Raw genomic sequence first — 26,910 nt, 5'->3', positions numbered from 1 at the left:
CGATTTTTCTGATGCTTAATGATCACCCATTCATTCCTACCAAATTTCTGAAACGGCCAACCTCTGAACGAAACCTTTTATACAGTATAGGAAAGACAAAAAACATGCTATCGGATAACACTGCCAGCCCCCTCAGAGAGTCTGGAAGAGTAGTGAATCCAACAGAAATAGACTCCGAGCATCCCGCTGGAGGTAAAACTTTGACAAGCTATTCCTTTTTACTCTACTCTGGGAAAAATATAAGAGAAGACATAGATTGGAACTGAGAAGGATAGGAAGAACTTAGGTCTCTTTTTAAATTTGATGAATAAGGAGCAATTTCCTTTCCAATCAATGGCTAATTGTCCCTTGATTTCAATGCAATTTTCGCCGCCGTGTACAGGCAGGAACGGTAATTCAACGGGTCCGGCACCAAGCGATTTCCGCGCTTGAATGGATTGGAATTTCATAAGTTGAAGGCACGAATATTCAGAATCCTCTTGTTGCTTGCATTGCATCATAAAATCATGGATAATGATTTCTTTTTCAATCTTTCAGTACCTAGGTAACGTGTAGTATTGTAATATCGATCCTCGCGTGTATTGGAAAGGTCCCTTGTCCGATTACACGTACACATGAATTATTTCTTATAGTTATTAATATAAAGATCTAATTGCTATCATTGAAGATATTAAGGTAAAAAATTGAACTGGAGTTACTTTTCAGCGAAATCCACGTACTAATCTGAAAGATGGAAGGACTGAAAATAAATATCAAGCGTAGCCTGATGGCTGAAAATGACAGATAACTAACACTTTGCTAAAATTTATTCCTAATTTTACACTCAGACCATTAATATTTACAAACCGTGGCGTAGCTAGGGAGGATTTGGATGTCAACACTTCTGCTATAATAAACGCTTTCGGTTGAGATCTTGTAGAGGATTGATCGGGGACAACACAGACGTTCTTACTGAATTTTATATAATAATATGTATGTAATAATTACTAAAAATGTCACTACCTCTATATACAGTCAAACACAAAGTCATGTCCATTTTAAGCAAGGTGCGTCTTGAAATTAAAAAGCTCCATATTCTATCAAGATGAATTATCAAGCAGAACAACATTGGCAACATCAAGAAAATTATACCTTTCATAAAAATTTCAAGAGGCATATGAATGACTATAAATACATTTAAGGCGTAGCCTGATGGATAAAAATGGCAGCGAACTGATACTTTGCTTCAAATATACTTCATAAATGTACGCTTAGACGATTTGTATTCATAATCACGAACGCTGCCGTGTAGTTTCAGGCATCAGAAGACTAGTTCAAGTTTAAAGAAGTTCAAGACTAGGGAGGCCGGCGAATCCTTTACCTGGAATTGTAATTGCGTACGATTGCTCATTTTTATATTCGTCCTAATTACTTTTTATCCATTATTCCGAAGCGTCGGTTGATTTTGATTCAGGTGTGTTTTCCTTTACGCTTGTTACCTTATTTGAGATGAATGGTTTCTGTTTTCAGTGAGCACCGTACATTTTTTAGACTAATGCATGAAGACTCCTTTGTTCCCGACTCTTGTTCGGTGCATTACTGTGGGATTCAAGGACAGTCCCGGTTTGAGTGATACACGAAGTGGAAAAGATCCCTTTTATGCCGTTACATCGCTTATAGCTCAGTTTCCATTTCCAGCTATTTGATTGTGACGGTGATAGATTTTTGTGCTCGTAATCCGATAAAAAATAATCACTCGTTTTGACTGTGGCCATTACTTCCGACGACTCACCGTCGAGAAACCATCACTTGATATCATCCGCGGCGAAAAAATACTCGCTTTGATTTTATCTGCTGAGGGAGAGATAATAGCGCTTTGTGTTACTTCCCTTTTTCGATATCAAACCTGGCATTCCTGAAATTTCCTTAAAGAAAGGTTGTCTGGAACGCCTTTTTTCCGCCCTATCGAAAATACTTACTAGTTTTTGTTTTATTTTACATAGATTAGGCATGCTGTTTTAATTATATATAATGGTTGCTTTTTTAGTAACGCTTATTTTATGCGTGCATTTGTACTGATATATTGAATGGCTCCTTTTTCTTCGTTTTTTTGTTGTGAGGTAACCTATCGAAAATATTTCTTTTGTAGTATTTTGAATAGGTTAGACTTACAAATTTTCCCGGCCTGCACTATAATAGTTATCATTAATTTTATACTTATTTAAATGAGACCAAGTGGTATGTGTATAACTAAAGTCCACTATTTGCATTTTTTGTAAATCCCATCTCAATTAATTACTTCTTTAGTCGTAGCGAAAGGTCTCGCGTAGGGACACGGGATGAAACCATGAAGGATTCAATACTTAATTTAAACTTTCTTAGAATGATTTTTTTTCACGACATGCAATGATTGAAGAGGATTAATCTGTGTTTTGCGAAGAAAGAGATCTATTCTAGCATATATGTAGGAATGGTGAAAAATTTGTAGTCGCAAACTTTGCCTTCAACATTGGTGGCATGTGGACCATTGCGGTGTTTCGTTCCATCCGACGAGAAGCATACATGCAGGAGGGGCGTGACTTAAAGAACCTATCTCCCTGAATTCAATAAGGGGTCGCCAGCACCTTTAAAAGTCTCCTAATCGTATGCATGTGAGATTGGCTATCTGTCAAATTCGCCACCACTTAGAATGGAAACCCAATAGATAGTTAAAATAGAATTATTTCTTGCAAACTTAAGGTGCCGATAACCAATGATCTATTATGAGTTACTGAATAGCGGGGCGATTAATGACTTAAAAAAAGACATTTGAATTCATTTAATGAGAATATCAATCCAATACAATGCTGTCTCTTTGTTTTTATAAATATATAGTTTTTTATGGATTAAAACATTTTGAAAAATGTATCTCTTCGACGTAATTAAGAGATTTTAAAAATTGTATCACCCATACATAAGAACCCACTTTTTACTTATCGGGCGCAGTTATTAGCAAGTTTTACTCTCTCAAATTCATTCACTGTTGGAAAATGTATCGCTAACTTTTCTAACTCGATGAAGATCGTTGAGCCTTAATGGAAATTGTTATAAGCCAATCGGGTGCGATTTGTGTGAGGGAATTTTACAACGTGGTAATGCATTGCTTCGTATCAGACTTGCGGGGTAATTTGCAGTTCTATAAAATATATTTCTAATATTGAAAAGTTGTATAGAACTAAAAATTCTACCTCTTCAGATTCTATGGAACTAAAATTTCTACTTCTTATATTCTTAAGTGGTGAACTAAGAGAATGGCTAAACAAATTAGCGGGGATGGGTAAACATAGGAAGAACCTGTAGAGTATTGACTCCGTTTGTTCATACCCGTTGATGCTACGGGTTCTAATTTGTATGATATTGTTTTCTGCAACAATCCGGGATCCCAAATTTTGTTTTTGAAAATTTTAATTTCTGCAAATTATTTGATTTTTTCAAAAAAGAGTATCTTATAATTATGAAAATTACAGAAATGTTAAACTCGGATCATAGGACCGTGACTGTGGGAATATTAAATTGAAAGCCATGTTTTTAATATGCGCTTTAATATTTAATTTTTGAACCGTCATTGAACTTCTTTTTACGAATTACCCATCTTGAGGAGTAGTTATAAAAAATCTATTCATTATATATTATTTGAAATCAGGATAAACCAGCTAGAATTCAAAACGCAAACAATACTTCATCTCAATTGAGACTTCTTGTCGTGAAATCCTATCAAAATATCCTCCTCGTGCTATCGACCGTAAGTTAAATATTTAACCGGAAAATTCTACCGGGAAACGGGGGCTAAGAGTTTACTTTTGATGGTAAACTTAGATGAAATACGGTTGTTTAGGAAAGAGAAGACGAAAACATAGCGTCTAACTGGTCATGTTATTCTTAGTTTCTTTTTTGGTTGCTCCGACTTTCTCAGCTGGATGGTAATGTTCATTCTGCCATATTGAAGGAAGCAGCCGGTGGGAGGTGAACTTTAGTATCTACCCTTCGTTAATTGATTGATTTATATTATACTCACCATATCAGCTTCCTGGAACTATACGGAGAAAAATATATCTCGGACCGTATATTATCATTAGCGGTAAGATTTCGCGGTTGGTGCAGGGGATTACCCGCCCGAACACTTCAATATTCCAAAGTTTTTTTGAATGCTCGAATGCCCTACTGTGGCGTGGGTATATGAGAAGCGATGAGGGGAGATGGTCTTGGGGTTGGTCCAGCTGCTCGCAAACGTTAATTAAAAAGTTGCGAGGGCAGTTTCTCCCCGTATAAAGCGGCGAGGTCGAGTTTTGGGGCCTGTGTGTGTCTCAGGTAACGTTGATTAGGGTTTTTAACGGTTGCCCATGTGGGCATAAATTTCTTTGGAAAAATTCTCCCTTAAGAGAGGAGGGAAGGCCATTGTCACATGCGTGTTTCCTCAGCGTTTCAAAGGAGAGCGTTGGGAGTGGCGGTTACCGTATGATGCTGCTCTGCAGACTACGTTTTCCTCGGAAAGCGAAACGTTAAATTTTCCCTGATGGCAATTCCCGAAACGAACATCGAAACGTCGACCATGGGTAATTTGACCCGATGGAGAACACGAGAATAATTTCTTGATACAGTTTGGGGGGGGGGGGGGAGTCTACGATCTCATTACGAATCGTTTAAGTTGGTTACCCGGAGGTAATATCAGTGTCGTCAATTTCGATTGAAGGTAATGAATGATATGGTGTTTTCCCGGCGTGTGATACTGATGAAGTGTTCACGAGTCCTCCACCGGGTGATTGAGACGGCGCGGCGGGTTCCAACATGTCACGCCTTAATGTGGCATTAGTCCTCGTAGCAAATATTGTTGGATCGAGGTTTTCTATTTGGGCTGTGCAGTTGGGCAGTATAGAAAATCCTTGAACGGTTCCAAGTTATGAAAAAAAAAAACGATTGGAACTTCGGTGCACCCATTTAGAGCATTTAGTATACTTATTTTAAATGTAATGCGTGAGTGGAATGTAATGGAGTACCTTAATAGTGTCGTTTATGAGCTAGTACGTAAATCATCTTGCTGTTAAAGAATATTCCATCCTTACATCCGCTGGCCACAGCAATTTTCAAAAGAAATTTTAATTAATATGTGTGAGAGCAAAAGAACGTAATCATCGATTTTCCTCTGCTAGTACCCTGTGTCGTAATTCAAATCTGAGGAGACGAAATGAAAACTATATTACCATCCGCAAAAATAATGAGGACGCCAGCCATTACTAAAAGAAAAAAGTAAAATGAAATAATTTTACCATTTAAAAATAAATTTGTATTAAAACATTTTCACGCGGTAATATTTCAATAAAATTTTTGAAGAAACATTTTTGTGATGATTTTATGTCATTCTCCATCCTTTTAATGATGGCAGCGCTAACATGGGATTTTGCTGGCCATTTATTTAATTATTCTCCACTCTTTACTTTAAATTATTAATAGAAATTGAGATACGGTTTCAATCGTAATAAAAGTGTTAGAATATTGCATTTTCATCTGGTCATGAACTATTCTGAAAATTTAAGCATGATAGGTAAAAGGAAAAAGGGTTAAAATTTATTTGTAAGATTTGACCCGGACAAGACGACGAACAACAAAGCGAGTGAATTAAAACAGAAAAAAAAAAGATTCTCACCCAGCATTTTAATGTCCTTTATTGCTCGTGGAAAAACGAATTTCAATACCTATCCGTTCGGCTGAATTAATTTAAATAAATATTTTTTCTTTTTCTTGCATTAAACTTAATAACTTTTATTAGTTTCTAACGGCCATAGTAACGTTGGCGGTATATTTCGCATTTTCTTGCATTAAACTTAATAAGAGGATTGCTGAGTGGGGAAGATTTTTTCGCCGCAAATTAACTTTTGCCTTCCTGCTACTGTATTCTTGTTAGGAATTATAATTCAGGGCCAGAGTGAACGATCACAGTGTGGATATGAGTTGGAAAAGCAATCGAGAGGGCCGATTCCTTGAACGCCTTCAGCTCACCCGTAGTCAATGGGAACCTCACTGGTTTCAGAGAGTCAGCATTCCGCGTACCTCAATGATAAATATTTTAAGGGTGATGAAGATGGATAAGATAGGATATTGCTGGCTTCCACTTCACGAATTTATACTCTCTTATTTTTTTTTCACCGGAGTATTACGCGTCAACTGCTATTCGGCTCAGTTCCTATTCGGTAGCAGCCCAATTAAATAACAAGTTAATGAGAAAAGTATTAATGGCCAAATAACTTAATAAGGAAATTAAAAAATAAATTCTTTCTTCCGGTTGAATTGAAATCTGATAAAACAAGATTTTCGCCTTCGGGTATAATTTGTTTTATAATGTTAAATGGATATTAAATGATAGCATGTTTTTTTAATTAGATATACATCATCTAATTATGAAGCTGTTGAAAATAAAACATTCATGAAGTAGAAAATTCATTTTTATGGAAAATCGCCTTAGCTCCTCAGCTTCCTGAATTAATTAAAGTGGAAAATAGCTTTAGCTTTTCAGCCGCATAAATAAATTGAAAAATCGGGATTTCAAAAGAGGATTATTTGCCACAACTGCGTGGAAGAAACTCAGTAGGAAAAGGAGAGCTAATTTTTTTTTCCGGAAAATCCGGAATTTTCACTCATTTGTCAACATAGCAATTAAAAAAGTGCCCAAGAATTCATTCCGTAAGTACGCTGTAATAATCCAAGCCTTCCGTCTGTCCGCTAAGTCATGCGAGTGTGGCTCAGAGGTAGCACGAAGATAGATTGCGTGCGGACCCTGACGATAAAACGACAAAAGAAAAACGAATCGCGTGCCGCCCTTACTTCCGTATTTCATTGTTAAAGGGAAGTACATGTTTCATAACGGATTCCCCTATATGGCCTCTCCACTATAAATCTCTTTACGCTTATTTATTTTGGCATTCATGAAATCCTATAATGAAGTGCCTTTATTTATTTACGTGTTGAATGTGGACATTGAAAACAGGTACTGGAATCGTTTACTATAATTTTTTTTCCCAGTTTTCCGCGAACATAAAAACTGTCGCTCGGTGGCTTAAAATTATATCTTCGTGACTCTCTGAGATAACTGAAAAACCCGTGAATTATTTCCCGCTGAATTATTTTTTTAAATCATTTTACTCGCATACCGAAGAGAAATCACTATTGTTTTTTCTCGGTGCTTTGAAAGAAAAGCAGTGAGCAGTGATTACCCTATGTATTTTTATGGTTGAAATTAAACCGAGAAAATGTTCTTACTGGAGGTGTTAAAAAGCTGATGAGTGAGCTGATGAATAAATATCTTGAAATTGGAAAAATTTCAAGATTTTAAGAGAAAGTTTGAAATAGGTGATACTTGACAAAAAAGATCGGTCTATCGGTAGTGATGCGTACTCAATTTATTCGGGAGGGATGTCTACTCTTGGTTGATATTGCTTAGAAAGGGAGGAAATTTAATACGCTCAGCATCTACGTGTTCCACCACCGCGCATCCATTATGTTGAAAAGGTTGGGGACATATCGTGTGCGCTCTTTGAGTACTCCCTTCCCGCCGATCGTATTCTCAGAAAAATTTTTATTTAACATTTCAGCAACTCCTCTTTCCCGTCGATGGAATGGGTGTTACACTTTCATTCCCTTTCGCTTCCTCCCATTCCCTTTTATCTCAATATAATACTCTCCGGCCACTATAAAATGGCAACGCTGCTGTATGTGGTTATGTATTTTTAAGTACAATAAGAGAAATTAAAATAAAATATTAAGAGAAGAAATATAAGATAGCATGCATATAGCTATTGGATCGATCGCGAAATAAGTATGTATGCGTACCCACTGGCCTCTCACCTTTTCCTCGGGAGTAGGATACGTGCTTCCGTTCTGTCTGAGTGATTGTGATTGTGAGCATCCCAATATGACCCTCTTAGTTAGTGTTAACAGAAACGAATTTCGGTTTCTACGCATAAGGTAAGTCCGGTAGAGATGCCCCACCTAAGGAAATGTCTTCATATCTATGACTGAGGTAATAGTAAGAATGTAGGATTTCACGATATAATACAACATTTATTGTTTATTAACAATATACAAACAAATTTTGATTAAAAAATATTAACCCCAAAACATTTAAACTTTTCCATAAATATGCATTTGGCCATCTCTCCCAAATGTCCGGGTGAGACGCCCCACCTCCTCGGGAGAGATGCCCCATGAAGCTCAAGCTGTATGCAATCTGAATTAAACCTGTTTTATAATTACACATTGAAATTAACGTAAACTTATGGTATTAATATAACATTTAAATAATTTTGAATCAACGTTTGTAAAAGTATTGTCCAGAATTGCATGATTCCTGTGAAAATATTCTTTAAATATTGCACTGAAACTCGTATATGTACTAATGAATGGCAACAATAGAAATAATATTTTACAGGAGCTTCTTACCTAATTTACAATTGTTTAAACGTTGCTCGTCTTTTTTTCTTCGATCAGTTTGGTTCCACGTTTATTCGCAGAGATTTCCGTAAATTATGCATGATTCGTGCAGTCAGTGATCGCAATTGAACATTTGATCAAGTCTACTGTTAATTTTGTGGTAAAATAGTTATCCTCACATTCCAAAAATCTGTTCTGGTCATCATCAATGATCAGTTTTTCCTTATTCTTTTCCAAATTTACTATTTTTGAAACGTTTTATTTTTTACTCTTCGCACTTATCTTTGCTATTTTACGTGTTCGCCGAACGTCATTACTTTCGCTGTATGTATCAATTTTCTCAAATTTATTTCGAAGGTGGGAATGGTTATATTTGATTCAACGATTTTGTAGGTGCCATTTTTGAATTCAGATGATCTTTTGACGACTTGCTTAAAGTTACTTAAAGGCTTCTATGGATGTCCCAGGCATTGAACTAGGGTCCTGTACTCCGGACAGTTGCTTAGAGCTTTGGGTTTCTATCGCTATTTTTCCATAACTTATGTTGAAGAACTGTTAAGGTATTGTTGATGGGTCCATAGTAAATATGTCTATCTCCCTGAAACCAGAACTTGGTGGTAGTCCATTTAGAGTCTGAAAATTCCTTTTCCGGCCTTTGAAAATTAATGCCGGAGGAAGAAATTGCACTTCAGCGTTGCAGCACGCTATCACGGTGTTGTTTTTTCCTCTCTCCGTAGATGTCAGAATCTGAACATCTTTAGCACCTTTTGTGGATAAAATCTTCCCTAGGACGTTATTTAGCCGACAACCACACTCGTCCATGTAGTAGACTTTGGCTGGCCTGGTAAAGAAATCATTCTCCTGTAATAATTCTGAGAGTATTTTAGAAAACTGACTAACGCTTTATTTATTTTTACCTTCACCTCTACCAGCTGACAACCCTTAAGACTCCCTAGCACTATTTTTTTTCTGAAAAATGAATTAAGCCAGTCATAACCCGACATCTTCAGTTCTGCATTAAAGGACAAGCTTTTCAGCAAACTGATAGGCTATTGATATACTAGTCTCTCGATCAGGTGCAAACTCCGATTTTTCAGGCTTTGATTATAACTGACAAGTCGCTTTTCCTGCTCCATGCCAAATGGACCTAAAGAAATTTTTGCTTGCATTACCCTCTTCCTGCTTCGGCGAAGAGTCCGAGAGGGGACTAGAAGTACCTCGCAGCCTCACTTATTCCGCTATCACCTGCTTTCAGCCTCGTAAGAGGTTCCTTAAATTGCTATTCGGCATTTTCGAAAGAGAAAAAGATAAAAAAACAATCGATTGAATCACTCAAGTGAATAGTGAGCGACGATCGACATCACCTAAACGAACGACTTAGTCAATCACTAATGGAGATGGGATGTAAATATTACGCTGGTCAAGGAGGCAGTGCTGAGAATAGAGGAGTACCTGCTGCAACAAGTGAAGTTTAGAAGATGATGATGAATCTATTACGAATGGTTACATCATTATTTATTTTGTAGCCTAGGTGGCCTTGCTGATTTTGATTATGCTTTAGGCAATAAGTCATGGATTAAGATTGTAAGGGGCAAGGCATAAAAAGCTCTAATAAACTGATTCAATAATCGTGGAGATCGTCTCCATACCCATCTCCACAAATTAGACTGTATCAAAGCAATTAAAAAATTAGGAGGCACTTTTCACTTTAGCACTCTTCTATTGACGTACTTACTAATACGACTTATATCCAGTGGCGAATCCAGGATAAGGATAAGGACAAGGGGGGGCTAAGTGGGGTTAATATTTCCAGCACTAGTCGGGGTCGGAAAAAATTACCATTCTATCTAGTGTAAATTGGATACCCAAGGGGGGGGGTTACCCCCTTGGGTATCCAATTTATCCCCCCCCCCCCATATATCCCCCCGATAAATCAGCCACTGCTTCTATCGTATTGGTTATAATTAATTGAAAACAATACAGGTAGGGCATCTATACCTTAAGTTAGCACTGGGGCATCTATCCCGAGGAGAGGTGGGGCATCTCTCCTTTCAGTACGGGAGAGTTGCCCTTACATCCAGCGGGCCAACACATGGTCTAAGATGACTTTTCACTGCTTTTGGGCATTTGATAAACATGCTGCTACAAGTTTTCACCCGTTAATTCAAATTATTCAAACATTTTAACTGATGCCGACCAGAACCATTATGCTCTACCTTATAACAGAGCGGAAAATTCGGAGTCTCACTTGAAATGATGTCCTAAAGTAACGTAAAAAAAACGAATCACTGCGAAACTTTTGAGGCTTGATATTAGTTGTCAAATTAATTGACGGACACCACCAGCGGAGCAATCTGATGGTTTCTTTTTAAACTACCACGATCGGGGCATCTCTCCCGGTGGGGCATCTCACCCGGACTTACCTTAGGGTCAGGGATGATATGGAAAAATAATAAATCACGTGATCATCGCCCCTATTGTCAAGGACGAATGATGATTATGTGATTATGGTGATTGCCGTTGTTTTCATATCTTAAGAGTGTTTTCAGGCTGAATGGCGTGGAAATATTACTGAACAAATGAATATAAATGACTGGAATTGTTCGAGTTTTCTCACAGTTTTTTTTACGAAATATTTGATACCGGTCGAGTGAGAAATCTTTTTGCGGAAATTTGCGAGTAATATTCATTATATTAACTTTTTTGAAGTTTTGTTAAAGTTTTTATACAATATTTTATCTCATTAAATATAAATCTCGCGGAAAAAGAGAGTTTTAGTTACTAATAAACATTATAATGTGACTATTTTTCATTTTTCGCATTCAATTTTGGGTTTCTAATTTTGGCTTCAGCTTTTGTTGATCCGTCGGCGCATCCTCCGTCACCGATCTCAGCCCTCTTGATGTGGAGCTATCCTATCCGACCCGCTTCTCATTTTTGTCTCTGTTCATATTATTTCCTTTGGCTCTCGCTTTATTTTTCTCTTTCTCTGTTCTCCCCGCAGGAGCTGTCCCCCAGCATTGGCTACGTCCGTGGCCCGCTCCGTCCTTGGCGAGTTGCAGAACGTGATCAAAGACTACCATGAGCTGCGGTCACACGACGAGGAGGAGAAAGGTAAGAGCGTCCTACTCAGTATTCCCATCTCCATCTCTCTCTCTCCTCGTGCCGTAGCACTATAAAGGGCATAAAAACGACGATCCCGCATCCTATACGACTGCCATCACCACAAGGTTCTCATTTTGCCGATACGTTAAAAGTTCCCAGAAATATTGTGGGAGCTTTGATGTTTATCCATCTTCAATGAGTGTTGGTCGATTCGTTTCTATTTTAGGAAGCAGGTTGTTCCCTTATTCATGTAACTTTACCCTCTGGTGTTTAATTAATCCGATCAAACTCATAGAACGTTATCCGACGTTTATCCAGGGTCTATCGGTCGGGAGAGATCATGGAAATATCAGGGAAATACAATTCGGGACTTAAAGTCATGGAAATGTCAGGGATATGAAATTATGACCCGCAAATAAAGCCGGAGGCTTATATAAAGATGAAAATTGTGTTTGAACGCGCGGGGGGCTGCGGAGTTGGGGAATCGGGAAAATTCATTTTTTTAAGGAAAACTAGCCCAATGAAAAAAAAAACATTTTTAGGACGCACATGAGCCTTTCCGTCAGCTCATACCATAATGAATACCTGGAATTACCTGGAATGAATATTCTTATATTGATCTAATTATAATTTTGTCGACGTTACTGCCTTTATTAGCTGGCTCGCGATGCAGTTGATAAGTCTTCATCCGATAAAAACGATCTTCAGTTATGGTATACGGAATTAATTTATTGTTCTGATTTATTATTTGGAACCACTCACAGTTCCACTAAGTTTTGGGGGGTCATGTCGATACAAGTTCGTCGTTCTTTTTTGAATGAACGGTCGCAAAACAAGCCAGAAGTATAGTAATCCCTGAGAATTAGACATTTTTATCGAATTTATACCTTATACATATTATTTTTTGAGCAAGCTAATAGAAATTTTAGATATTTAATTAATATGCACTGTCAATTGTTACGAATCAGATTTTTTCAATCATGCAATGAAACATCAGCGAGAACACCCATTCCATTTATATGGTAAACAAATCCTAATACTCGCATTCGATAAAATTAAAACTCCCATTTGTGTAGGTATTACTCTTCCGTCGGCAAATGTTTTAATTGCGTTTATCTCTTATCATAGGAACCTGCAGGTGTGCCCACACCCCTAGGGACCTCCTATTAGTTAGACCGACTTAATTTCTTCGACGAGACATTGCAACCGCTATCGCACCCTTGGGGGCAGCACATGATTTCCTAATTAGTTTTCCCTTGCACGTTTTGTGGTGAATGGGAAAACAGCGTGGCGGTGGATAGGACTTTTCCCTGGAGACCCATCTGGATCGTAGCTCTCAAGACGACACGTTTAACCTGTGTTAGTTAATTCCATCTTGCGATTACTTTTCAGTAATTTTCAAGTTTTTCTCTTCTCCAGAGTCCAATTATTTGTAGACTTATTTTGGATTCTTGCTCTGTGAACCCATTGTTTTTATTGTCTACATTAGAATGCGCGGGGGTAGTGGATATTAAGTGAAAACTATATTACTCCTTGCGTTGTCGTAAATGGAAGGCGTCGTGATGCATAAAATCATGCTATGACCTTCTTTGGAATGATGATTCTTTTAATTCCAACGCATGTTTTGATTTACTTAGTGGTCTCATCTTGGTAATCCCTAATGTGACGTGTCTTAATCATAGGCCAGTTTAATGTCAAATAACTTCAATGGAACTCGTTGAGGGAAAGTCATTTTGCGTTTGATAATATGAAAAAATTAATCAATAATGTGTAGTATAGTATTTGATTTTAGTATGTTGAAATTATTATTCATATTACTTATGCATGTATGATTATTCATCTTTTCTAGTCTGTCTCATTTATATAAAATTCTGGTGCTGCAGTACGTTCGACGTGCATCGCACATTCGTGGTATGAGAAGCTCTGTTTTGAAACGCATTTTATTCTCATGAATTGTAAGGATGAAAATTCTAAGAATTTTTAGGATCAATTCAGTGAACGTATATTTAATTTGATATTTTTCAAGTTCCACTAGCCAACTGAGGCGCCATATTCATTTAATTAATGCACTTCGTTTTTTATCGTTCGTCATTCATTCGCTAGTAACTCTTTTCTTAATGTGCAGGCGTGCCTGTATGTAATTTTTGTCATGGCCCTTACGCCTTCATAGTTTTTTGTAAAAAAAAAGGTTTTAAGTTGGTATTTTTAAGTTGTTATTTTACTTCTGGGCTCAGCATGAGAGCTCGTAAAAAATTTATGAAAAGTTCAATTGATTTCCATGAAATATGTAATAGACTTGACGGTTTTTTTATCGTCAGTTGATGCAGTACAAATGGGAGAGCATATTTTGCCATTTTCGTGAATATGACCTACGCTACGTTTCTGCAAGCGTTCAGACAAGATGTTCCCTTACGACACGAATCTCTACTATTATTTATTCGTTAATTACTCTTATGATCAATGTTTTTGCGTGCCTACATTTAATTATTGTAATGGTTATTATGCTGCGTCGCCGCCTTTATCAGTTTTTCGTAAAAAAACTAGTAAATTAAAAACTAAACTATTTTTTGTTATTAGTTTACTTCTGCACGCAGCATGAGAGCACATAGGAAAATTTCTCTATATTTCAATATTTTCTCCATAAAATATGGAATAGGATTGGCCTTTTTGTTATTCTCAGTCGCTGTAGTACAAATGGAAGAGAATATTTTGCTATTTTCGTGAAAATGATTTTTACCTTGACCACGAAGAGTAGACTCAAATCTAATCTCGGTGCTCATGCCTATACTCTGTTTCTCGAAGTACTGAGTCAAGATGTTCTCCCACGACACGAATCTCCTCCTACTCATTTCGTATCCCCAAAAAACGGAGAAAGAAGATCCTTTTGCCGGCGTACTGCGAAGCGGAGTGGTGGGGAAATGGGCAATGGGCGCCTATGCTTTTCTCCTATCCCTCCGTTCTGACTCCATCCTCTCCTGTCTCCTCCCCACCTCCTCCTGCCGGGAATTTCGGAAACGATCTCCCGGCGGCTGTGGAGGTGGCCGCAGGGGTCGGGAGAAAAATATCGGCCAAACGTGGGAAAGGGAAATGTCGCATTCCGTCGTCCCCGACCCCTGGTGGTTTCAGGATGTGCTGCGGCTGTCTCACAGCCCAGAATGGTGGAATGGAGTGAAGGGAGAGATGGAGAGAGAAGGGAAGGAGGCAAGAATGAAAAGGAATAGAGTTGGTTCGATTAATAGTAGGTGGGCTAGAGGGAGAAAGTAGAGAGGTGGCAGTTAAAAGACAGTAGGCGTGCAGACGCATGCTAATTCTAATAACGGATTGGTGTATTCTCGGTGCTAACTACCCTTCCTTTTATTGTTCGATTTCACAAATGAAATTAATGACGTCTTTTTAATCCAAATGCATTCATAAGGATTGTATATTAAATGCCACATTGGTGTTCTGGGCGTTTTCATACAGCCGTATTTCATGACGTAATTTTCATCCTAGGCAGTGAAGTTTTAATATCACGGCCGATTTTCTTTTAATCATCACTCTCTCATCGCGTATTAATTATGGTTTATAGTGGATTCCTGATGAAGGTTACTCCTTTATCCTCAAAACTACGTTTCAATACTCTCAGGAAAAAGAGCTTATTCGGTGTTACAAATTCGGGTACCCACCCAGGCTATAATTTTTCCTTCGTGGAATATTTCTATTTTTTTTTCGCAAAATACCGGCGATGACAAAGAAATAGTTAATTTGCATTGTTGTTATTGTAATCTATGATTGCTTCATTCTGAATTTTCTAAGCATTTTCTTGTTGAGACTTACCAAAACTTTGAGATAGTAGAATTTCATAGGTGTATCTAATACCATGCAGTTTTGGAGGAATTAATATGGTTCATTGAATCAAAGTTTGAAAATAATTAGATTATTGATTGATATGAGTTCTATGAGGTAAACAGTGAAGGAATTCATAGTTTGGAGGAGCTGTTGTTACGGCAATGAATATTGAGGTAATGCAAAATAGAAATAAGATTCGACGCTTTCCCGACGAATTATGAGGGTAAAGTTTTCTTGGGATTCCTACCGGGTTAAAAACTCCATTTTTGCCGACGTTTCGAGCTCCGACTCGGGGTTCACACGTCATTCTCAGGGCATCCATGCCGAGTTGGAGCTCGAAACGTCAGAAAAGTCGAGCTTTTTTAACCGGGTGGGAATCCTGAGAAAACCCACAAAGTATAGAATAGAATTTTTAAACAAAGGATTGAGCCGAGGTTTGCCGTGTATCTAGCAGTGAGAAGGCGGCGTGAGAAATAGATTGTGAGGAGTTGGAGAGAGGGATACTTGATACGGGAAAGAGTAAGGGTAAAGGAGGGATGTATGAAAGGAAAAAGTGGAAGGAGGGTCGTGATATAAGTGGTTGGGGGTGTTTTAGGAGGGAAGCGGTGAGATTGGAAGGGAAAAAGGGTGTGGGAGGCGTGGCGCGGTTATGGGTTTTAAGGGAATCGTCGTGGATTGGGTGAGATGGATAAAAAAAGGGTAAATTGGAAGGAAAGGGTTTCTTTTGGCTCAAGTCCCGGGTCCCAAGGAAAATGGGAAGGAAACAATATTTGCCGGGAGGAAGAATTGAGTTCCAAAGGGACCCAAACTCATGTGTTTCCCTTTCCCCTTTCCGTCTGTCTCACTCTCCCTTCGTGTCCGTATGTTCTTTCCTTTTTCCGCCCTCCACATTCCCCCTTTTTCCTTAAGATCCCGTGGGCACAAGAGGAAAAGGATTAAAGAATGTCGAGGGAAGCACTTAGAAGAAGGGATGAGATTATTTATGCAACTTCGGGTTCTCTTTTTCTTTCTCAGAGTCTCTCTCCCCCTTTAACCTTATCTGTAGGGTCATAAATTATTTTTCGTAATTGGTTTTGGACCGTAGATGGTAATAATCCCTTCGACTTAACTAATGTTTTTAATATTGGGAGTCGGATTGTTTTGTGATCTTCCGTATATTCCGTTGTTCAAGTGATATTTTAGGGATTAACATACTTTGAGGGCGTTCGCTTTTTCCTTCGTTGCCACAAGATCGTAATTTATATTATTTAAATGTTTCTTACGAATATACAGTGTTTGTTGGCTTGTTTCTTGCACTGCGCTCTTCGCCATTTTTGGCACGACGCATGAAGTGAGTGAACTTGTTAATATCCTGCTTCCATATCTTTCTAAGAGGCGAGCCTGATCCGGCAACCCATGCGAGCCCCGAAGGCTTTCTTAGCTGGTATAATATTAAAATAAAATACCACATAAATCAATTAATTAATAAAAAATTCAGAAAACAGTATACTTATTCCTAACTAGCTCTAGTTAATTGACCTTTTCAACGCTGTACATTCATTTATTCATGTTCCGCTTTGTGTTGTACATTATCCTTTGTTGTATATTTTCATTTGTTAATGATTTCTAATTTATTTCTATACTTAAACATAAAACTGTAAAAAATATAGTAATTTTTTTCCAAAGATGAGACAAGATCTAAAAATAAAACGCTAGGAGTATTATTCCCGTGTAGAAGGTATTCTTTATTATCTTTGTGGTATACTTCTATTTGTTAATGATTTCAATATATTCCTATACTTACACATTAAACTGATTTCTGAGCTGTAAACTGTTTATGAACAATTTTCAAATAGGATGTAACAATCTGTCAACAATGAAGTATTATTATCATAAATAAATAAAAGAGAATAAAAATCATCTCTTTTTAAATACTTTTTTGTTGGTTTAAGGTTGGAGAAAGCCTCGCAAACCAGGGTGTGAGCGTGATTAATATTTAGGCGGAAATTTTTTCTGCGGAGCAAATCTGCTTGGCGAGTGAGTGAGCAAGAGCGTGTTTTGTGTTTTCTTTATGTTTCTCTTAATAATTTTTATATTTTTTGATTCTCTTCCTATTTGCCAATTAAATTTCGTATACCAAAAGACTTATCTTGGCCACTAAGGAATATACCCATGGTAGTGAATTTATTGGAAGTGTACACTTAAGTGCCTTTTGTAAAACAGCCTTTATAATTGTCTATGCAGTAAATGTGCATGTTGTCGCAAAAAAATCGTAATGTGACGTGAAGTGCGAGTACGCCTACCTCAGATTGACCAAATTGCCTCCTGTGAGATCACTGTCCCCAGTATGCTTTTTTAAATCCACTGGATTCTGCGAGTTTTTGAGTTTCGTAGTTAAAAATTCATTACACACACTCTTGCACTAGGGAATCTCGCCGATGTATTCCCAAGGAATCATCTATTGTGTTATTGCCCGCGCGATCTCTTTGTCTGCACGTTTTTACGATCAGATAAGCGTGCACGACGCACTCGGGTAATTGCGTCGCGTGTAGGTAGTATGCATGTATCTCATCGTTGCTCTTCATCGTCGTGTTCGAGCATCGCGTCCTACGTTTGGTCTCGTGGGAGCAATTGCTTGAAAATATGCTTCTCTGCCCCAGGCCGTGGCGCAAGTAAAACCGTTCGAAGTGATGTCAAAGACTTTTTTTTCATATTTTATCCGTTCGTCGTCGATGATGGAATGGAGTGGTGGATGAATCTTTGGCTCACGATCGTGGTGAAAATATTTTCGTGATGAGTTAATCCCAGACGAACAAAAAGTTTCGTCGTGTGAAATTTGTCCCTAGGCGTCCGTTTGAAGCGTCACGATTTTTTGATAAATCTTTCCCAGTTTTCACGCTAGTTATTATCGGAGTTGATTCTTCCGTCTATCTACTTGTCTGCATGTTCATATATTCGACAGTGTTGGCTGGTGTGGTGACACTTCCTTTAAAATTCTGAAATTCCGCGAAATGAGTCAAGTGTTTTTCACCCTCAATCCCGGTACGCAATACTGTCGGTCATAATACGTGTAAACTATTGCAATGTAGCGACTTCAGATGACTGATTGATACATTCGTTACTCAGGTAAATTTACCATGCTTTCCTGTCATATTTTTACCGTGCAATAACACGTTATCAAGGATGTGGAATTATATGGTCGTAATTGTGATGTAATGGAATGGTGATGGTAATCTTTCACCTCTCTGGTAAATACGTATTTTTTATCCACACAGTTTTTTACTGTCGTTCGAAGTACGATTCCGTGTCAATTACTTAAATTCAATCGGTGTATTATACCTAATTTTTAGATTCGTTATCTATTCGATAAGTATCTAGTTGAAAATGAAGTTGTCGAGTATTTATCATACTCGGCGATGCAGAATTCATCATTTTAGTGGTTGATCATTTAAATGATATTATTATTTAAAAAAACCTTAAGTTTTACGCGATTTAATCTTGTTTTCTTCTCTGTTGAAATAAAGTTTTAAACGTATTTATGATGTTATTTCATCATGCAACCTTTAGTTATTTTAACGAAATAGTTTGCTGCTGGTGCATTAATTCGTTAACCATTCTAATGGGATAGAAAAAAAAACTATTTTCGCTTAAGTATCTCGTTCGTAAACTGCAGCGTATTTTTAACTCGCCACGTGGTTAGTAAATTATTATTACTCCTCAAGCCCTTGGCTCTCTGACAATCCGAATCCTTCGGAGCGAGTGAAATATGCGAGTAACCGCGAAAAGAGCTGTAAAAATCTTTATTAACCCCCGCGCGTGACCTCTTTCGGGGCGTATTATTTTTCGCAGAGCAGCACGGAGAGACTACTTATCGTGCCCCCGTAACGCTGCCGCTACCGCGTCGCGTCGGTGGCTACGTTAAAGAATCGATGATGCCCTTTCTCGTATACGAGTGTATGCGCGCCTGAAAATCCGTCGAATAAGAGGAGGGAGAAGAGAGAGCACAGTGACACGCGTTGATGAATAGGACGTTTAGCATCAACTTGAAACTCGCGCGCGTTGGAACATCTGCGCCTGTCTAATGTATCCATATGTACGTAGGGATGTAAAGGAACTAACCAACCAGTCATATGTATCTCGGGTGCTGTTTTCTCTCCTTTCGTAAAGAAAAAAAATAAATCTGATGAAACACCTTGGAAAAATATCTATCCACGCTCCGCGCTCCGTGATATTCCATTTGTCAACAGCGCGTCTATCCCATGAAGTTGGTCCCATTCTGTGCTCTGTTGAGTTCACAGGAAAATATGGCTTGCATTATCGTTTCATTTTCCTCTTCTGCGTGTGGAATGTGGATAAACCCGGATTCTTGATGCACTACATGAAGCAAGGCTGCCCTGAATAATGTCGTCTTTGTGGGTGCTTGGTCTAAAAGCGAACTCAATCCTATAGTACGCCCAATGCGTGTCTCCCTCCATATATCCACCCACGAAGAAATATCCTCCGTATCTTTACATATGCGCTTTCTCTACAGGTTTCATATTCTCTGGTGGCAATTGTACCTAATATGTGGAAATCTACGTAGAATTTCCATTCAAAGTAAATGTTTATGCTATAATGTCTACCGTTATGCCTCCTAGTCACCTTCAAAATGCTCAATGTTTTAGCTCAAAAGTGTGCATCGACAAGGATTGTATCAGTTGTATCAGGCTCTGATTAGCTAAGGAAGATTCAATAAAACTTAATCCTCAGGGTACGAACTAGGTTAGAATACTCATCGTGTTATGAATGTTGTGGAATTATCATATTTTTTAATTATATGTTCGAAGGTATTAATCAAAATCAATCACCAACTTTTTCTCGATTGGATTAGCATATCTAAAACGGTATTGATGTCACCACTAGATGCAGAGTTAAATCCATGGAATTTTGTGTGCTAGTATGCTGTATACACATAGAAATATGTTTTGGAGAATTTTACTTTGTCCTCCCTAGAAACACCTTAAGGGTAGAAATAGTGTTTCAGATTAAATTTTGCAACTATCGCGAGGGGCTGTGTCTCTTCTGGAGCGGTATGAAAGAAAATACTATGTATTTCACCTGGGGAATGAGGGTGAGTAATGTGCAGTGGCTTTTGGCAATGTGGTAAGGCTTCAGTCCGTAGCCCGGCGTAGGATTGTCATCAATTTTGTGCTCCTGACGGGAAAGGCCGTCGATTGTGATGTAGTCGTAACTTCACCCATTTCCCGACTATATAGTGGAGGGAACTTACTTATGAGCTATAATTTCTGTCTCGAAGTTTTAAAGTATGAGGGTCTGTGCGTTTCTATGGTGGCTCCACAACTTTGACCTATTAAGTAAGTAGGTTGGGAATCGATTGGCATCCGAGATTTGGGCTCTAATCCAACTGAAATGGTGGCATGAATACGCGGGAAGAAAAAGCGAAATTTTGTATATCCAAAAGAATTTAAATAAAATTATTAAAGCAAATAAACTTTTGCAGGTGAGTTTTTAAGAGGATGAAGGAAGGCAGTGTTTTCTCATCGCCCTTGCTTGGGCGACGATGGGCGAGTTGTTCATCGAAACGTTGGAAGGAGAAATGGAGGACCTGACCCGGTGTGAAACCCGAGAAAACTTCACTGCAATGAATACTTGCATTTTCTTCGACCACTGTGTGGATTTTGTATTCATGTATGGGTTTAAATTTCAATTCAAGTCGCAGGATATGGGTAATCTCCTTTTCGGTACTTAATGCGAAACCATGAAGGATATTGATGGCGCACAGGGAACCATAGAATGTTGAGGTGAGGCTTTTAAAGTAGGATTGGGTTTAGAAGCAAAATTGAAATAATAGAAAGCTAAAAATATGAGTAGGTATAAATGGTCGGGAAGTGGTACCTGCTACAATTAGTTAGCTAGATAAACAAGGATACAAAGTTTCGGGAGAGGAGTAATCTTTTTTGGGGGTATTGGCAGTGATATTTTGGAATAGAATAGTATTTATTGCAAACCTAGTCCTTCGGACTTTTGGTTCAACGTACGTTACAGTTATGACATAGCTGCACTTTCACAGTTAATACAATACGCAGTTAAATTTCCAAAAAGTACGGAAGACCATTGCATAAATAAAGAGTGATACCTATGTGTGAGATAATGAGATAATGGCTGACCGGGATACCACAAAAAATAGCGATCCTCGTCCGCTACCTCCATCGCACCAAGCTCCAACTTAATTAGTATTTCTTTCTGGGTGCAATTTTTAATTTTGGAGATATTTTATCGTACTCTTGGTAACATTACAACTTGGACGGGGTGAACCATCAAGCCATGAGGTATCCCTCCGATGAAATTCTTTCCAATTTTCCTTGCATGCATAATAGGGTTACTCGAAAGGTTTGCGATATTTATCGGTAAACATTCGGCAAGTGCTTATTTTTGCGTTGACTCTTTGGCATGATCATTCTATTCGTATCGTGCAGACACTTAAATGTTAAATTATTTTCCCAACTCCTCGACAGCCGCGTCCCACGGAAACGTTCACTTCCATTCTGAAAATTTAGGAACTCACACCGCTCTGAGCTCACGTTTAGCTGAAACGATATTAAGCGTCCTGTCAGTGACGTGAGACGACTATCTCGCAATATTTCCTCTGAAAGGATATATGACGATATTCCCACTTGCCTTGCAAATGGGTACAGAGCTTAGGGATCAGTTGCCTCATTTTGCCGTCTGTAAGAAAGTTGCTTTGGTGTATTAGGAGTTCTGCGATGGGTGTGTGATACTGCGTTAGAAATACTGCAGGTTTTTAGAAAGGGTACTAGAGCGACAATTTTTGTGGTACTGCTGTCACTTAGAAAAAAATGTCAAATCCACGAAAATATATGTTCGTAAGTGTTGTAAAACAATGTTTTTTTTCGATGAGCAACACCGTCGCGTCGTTTCGATGACGTAGAATGCTCTTTTATTGTGATTATGCATAAACGCCAAAGAAAGCCGATAAATACTACGAAATGGCAAATTGAAACTTTGAGGACTAATAAATTCAAGGCTCCAGAGCCATTGATCGAGTGTGAGGAATTTAAAAATGTTTTACCTTCCCGCTAAGTCTTTGCGTGGAAACTGGATCCCTCGAATGGCAAGTGCTTGCTCTTCTGTGAAACTAAACGCGCACAAAGCGTTTCCTCCGTATCAGTTTCATTCATCGATTTCAAGTCCCTACCACTAGCCTAAGAAAGCTGTAGATTTTATTCATCGCTGCTGTACGGGAACTCTAAATTTTCCCATCAATTATAACTGAACCGAATAAAAGAATCAGAATAATCAAATAAACTATTTTAATATTCATCTCTCTTCTCCAAAATCCCTTCCATCGGACGGTTATTCTGTAGTTACGAATTAAAATAACCACAGTCTTAAAGTTGTTAGGTCTTCAATTGAATCGTTCAGTGAGCCTCTCATGGCTTGAGACAGCAACGATGACGCGATGGGAATGAACCGTTCCTCGGGAGGGTGCGAAACTCAGGAAGCATATATTTTCACTCGCCAGGCATCCTAGCTAGGGAAATCTCATACTTGTGTTTTTATTAGCTAAAATTATCATCGTGATAAGTTAGATCAAAATTTGCGGAATACGCCTCGAGTGTGTCCCTCGCGAGGTGAAATTTATGTCATAATTGAGGGAAAGTCACTCGTCGAAAATGGCCTTCTATATTTTTCTGAAAATTTCAAGGAGATATCGTAATAATTAAGCATGCAAAATGGCACGCATGTCATATCGGTAGAGAGGGAGTTATTCACCCTCTTAATGCCCATTTTTTCCATCGCTCCCAGCCTCCTGCTGATGATGTTATGAGAGAGAAATAACGCGACAAGCAACACTACGTGAGAGTAGAGGCAAGTATCGCCGGCGTGAACGTTCCTTACACTCCCATACTTGCTTCAGACCCTCTTCTCCGTATATATCTCGTTCTCCTTGCTATTCCGCTCGACTCTCCTTTTGCATAGCGGTGGGTTTGGGTGGTCGTGACAGCTAAGTAAGTGCATATGTATTCAGAAAGTGTTCGGAGGTAAGGGTATGGCTGAAGCCGCGGCGTAAGGATGGATATGTTGGGCTGGTGTGGAGGGTTAAAGGAAGGAGTAGAGTTAAGTGGGTGTGGTGACGGGCGCGGTTGGAATGCATGAGAAGTACACTAAGTTGAATGAGGTGTAGGATACCATGGGGGGCGTGCTTGAATCTTTAAAAATTTTTTATGAAACTGCAAAACACTGTCTGACTGACTAACTCTTCGTGCAAAATATCACCGGATTGGCATTTCCTTGGCTCTTTTAGTGTCGTAATATTTAGCTGGCGATTTTGGATAAAAATAAAAAATTAATTTAAATTAATTAAAACTTAATTACTGCACTATCTCGGTCTTCGGGGTGAAGCCGCGTCGAGTTGTCACTGTTCACATTCCTGGTCGACGTTTCGGAGGCAATAGAGCACTCCATCTTCTGGGCACGCCAAAAATTTCAGCGTGTTTCAATGAGAAATAATCGAAAATTTTCTTTTCCTGTATGAGTTGCGACGTTTCTTTTCCTGAATGCCTGTATTAGTTGCGACGAAAGTGCAACTCATCCAGGCATATAAATTTTTTTTACCATGCTCTATCCAATACCTATTTTTCATGCTGGCTGTAGTGGTCGACGATTTTAGAAACGAAATCACTACTTTTACAACTGATATAATGAAGAGAAGGAAGTGGCTATGGGAAAAAATTCGCGAGTAGGTTGCTGGGAATGTGCGCGTTAGCGTCCGTCGGATCCTTAATAGATGTCACACTGTGTGAGACGCGTAGGAGGAGAGCCAGCTAAAGCAGGAGATAGCGTTTTGGGAGCGTTCTTGCCTCCTTTTTCCCCAGCGTATAACACCTCCTCAAGGATGCCTCATTTCTATTCCAACTTATATTATGAAAGGGTCTGGTGATGGCGGTTGAGGACCGCGATAGCGTCGCCTGTGTGATGTAGGAAATACTTTTATCGCCAGTTTTAAGGGCGATGTTAGTGGCGGTTATTTCGGTTCGCTGTTCCTGGGGTTTTTTTCTTCCTTTTTTCATTTTCCCGTGTTGCTTTCTTGCTTTTGCGGTGGATCAACAGTTGTCGTAACGGTGTGATGGCTCTTTTTTTTGGACATGCGTGAACGGGTTATGGTCGCCTAGGAAACAGTCGCTCATTCCTCTCTCTCTGTGACTTGGGACCCCATTTAGGGTCTTAACAGATGAACGGTCGGAGTAGGAATAGAATTTAAAGTCGAAACCAAATGATAAGAAAAAAACATTGCTAAGGATCTTTTATCATTCCCTTTTTTCTACCTTTTTATATTTACTTGTACTTTTTTTTACCTCACGTAGTCAGTTACGTCAGTGATGATGTTTGAATGAGAAATACTCTAGATAAGCATCAGAAATCGGATGCAATTGAAAATTAGTATGTATGATGACATGAACAAAATTAGCTCCAATGTTAAAATGTATTCGTAAATTTTTTGAAATTATTTTATTTCATGTGAGTTTTCATTATCTAAATAGCCCCGTGCAAGGTGCATTTTTTGAGACATTTTGCATTTATCCTTACAATTTTAATTTACTAGAAAGAGGTTGGGTTGAGATATCTGAATTCTGTTCAGTTTTTAATGTTATTTAAGAACTTGAAGATTATATTTATTCCCTTTGTGGTGGCACTATCCTCTAATAATTTTTATCTTGTTCGGTAACAGTGCCCAAAATGAATGTCTTTAAATGTGCCATCTTTCTACGAAATTTTATTGCATTTTTTGCGGATGGAAATATGGCCGATGATCAGTTCATTGTTCTAATCATTTTTATGGGCATTTTATTTTTTAACAATGGGAAAAAATGGACAGCAAAGTGGATTAAGAGTTTTTTTTTTTTAAGGTATGGGTTTTGGGTAAAATAGTATTTACAATGGTCGATGAATTGTTTTTGCGCGCAGGTTGCAGAAAACCATTGCTGTTCGTGTATTTAATGCGGTCAGGTAGACGTCACTTTATTTAAATTGCTTTGCCGTATAAATTCCCCATTTCCCTGACCCTGGCTGAGTCCCCAGGTGTTGTTTTGCGCTAGACTCTTGGGGAGACAATGAAAGTGTCTCTTCTTGTTCCTTATCGCTCCCTAGGCGGTTTCCTTCTCCCACTCAACCGTTTCCTTTATTCCCCTGGCTCTCCCTTATTTTACAACTTGCGTCCCTGTCAAGGTCACTGAATTTGTGCCGAAGAGGATGCAGCGATCCCCATCCAAAGTAGCTCTGGGTAGAAACTAAGGTCTTGTCTGCAATCATTACTATTGCAGTCGGTATTCATTTCTTGTTGGGGACGTTTTCTTGGCTTGCAGAACTTCCTTCTTCTTCATAAAATAAAAATACTTTGTTATATTCCTCACTTTATTTTAAATAGTACGACCCGGGTTTCTGCATGTCATGCTGTCATCAGGTTTCTGCATGTCATGCTGTCATCAGGTTTCTGCATGTCATGCTATCATCATCCTGATGACAGCTTGACATGAAGAAACTCGGGTCGTACTTTTTAAAATAAAGTGTGGAATAGAACGAGGTATTTTTATTTTATGAAGAAGCAGTTCTACAAAGTAACGCCGGGGACCGTGTCTTATACTTCCTTCTTCTTCATGCGTTTCGATTTGAGAGTCACAGAAATTTAAGGCCAAGACAAAAACGAAACATTGCGTTCGCGCGCTCTGACCTAGCCATGCTGTTTGGCTTATTTTAACCTTTGGTGGTAATATAACCTTGATATGTGTCCGTTGAAAGGCAGTGGCCGTAACGCTGTGCTCATATACAGCTTGAAAACTTAAAATCATTCTCACGGTAGTTATTAGAGGTTGGAAAAAAGTCTTTTGACTTTTTACGTTGAATTGTTGTAACTGAAAATCTTCTTTCCTTTCGACAAATAGAACATTCTAGGCATGTAAAACAGAATGTATGTATGTATTGTAATATTAACCGATAGGAGAATTGAGTGGACTGCTCCCCCTTGCCTATCTTCTAATTGATCGAATCATCGAATCGAATCGACTCATGATGATGGAAACTTATTTTAGTGACGAGGATAAATACTATTTTGGGCTTTTTACCAAACTCTAATAGTGTGAGGTCACTATTCTCTACTGAAATTTTATGAAGAAATCAGGGTCTTTCAGTTTCGCGGCGTAGGACAACGCTCTTTTAAGGCCCCTCCCAAACGTAATGGGGCTTCTTTAAATAAACATATCGAGTGCAAGTCTTGTTTTCTCTTTTAGGTGCCAGTATGGGAGCCTGGGGCGAATGAAGTCTACATTTTCAACGTTACTTACCCATTATATTTATCGACCCAACAAATCATTACTTATAAATGCAAGTAACCGATAGCAGTGTTCAGAATTAACGTTATAATATTTTATGTCTACATATTTTCATCAGCAGTATTAGTCATCAACTGAACTATTATTCAAAATGGAAAAAAAAATATTTTTGCGCCATTACCAAGATTCTACCTTCTTAAAGGCATAACAA

At 38.5% G+C, this 26,910-nt stretch overlaps 1 protein-coding gene across 2 annotated transcripts in view; it reads left to right on the top strand.

Annotated features, from left to right (window-relative positions):
• The window catches only part of LOC124159123 (protein piccolo-like), a 795,703-nt gene that overhangs the window by 160,027 nt on the left and 608,766 nt on the right, over positions 1-26,910 (top strand). For both annotated transcript variants that reach the window (XM_046534695.1, XM_046534694.1), the window contains exon 2: positions 11,444-11,553. In XM_046534695.1, the coding sequence (XP_046390651.1) occupies positions 11,444-11,553 (110 nt within the window). The remainder of the gene's footprint in view (positions 1-11,443; positions 11,554-26,910) is intronic.

The sequence above is a fragment of the Ischnura elegans genome, chromosome 5 (genome assembly GCF_921293095.1).
Source record: "Ischnura elegans chromosome 5, ioIscEleg1.1, whole genome shotgun sequence".
In the NCBI taxonomy this organism is placed as follows: Eukaryota; Metazoa; Arthropoda; class Insecta; order Odonata; family Coenagrionidae; genus Ischnura; species Ischnura elegans.
This window is presented reverse-complemented; position numbering and strand designations above follow the sequence as displayed.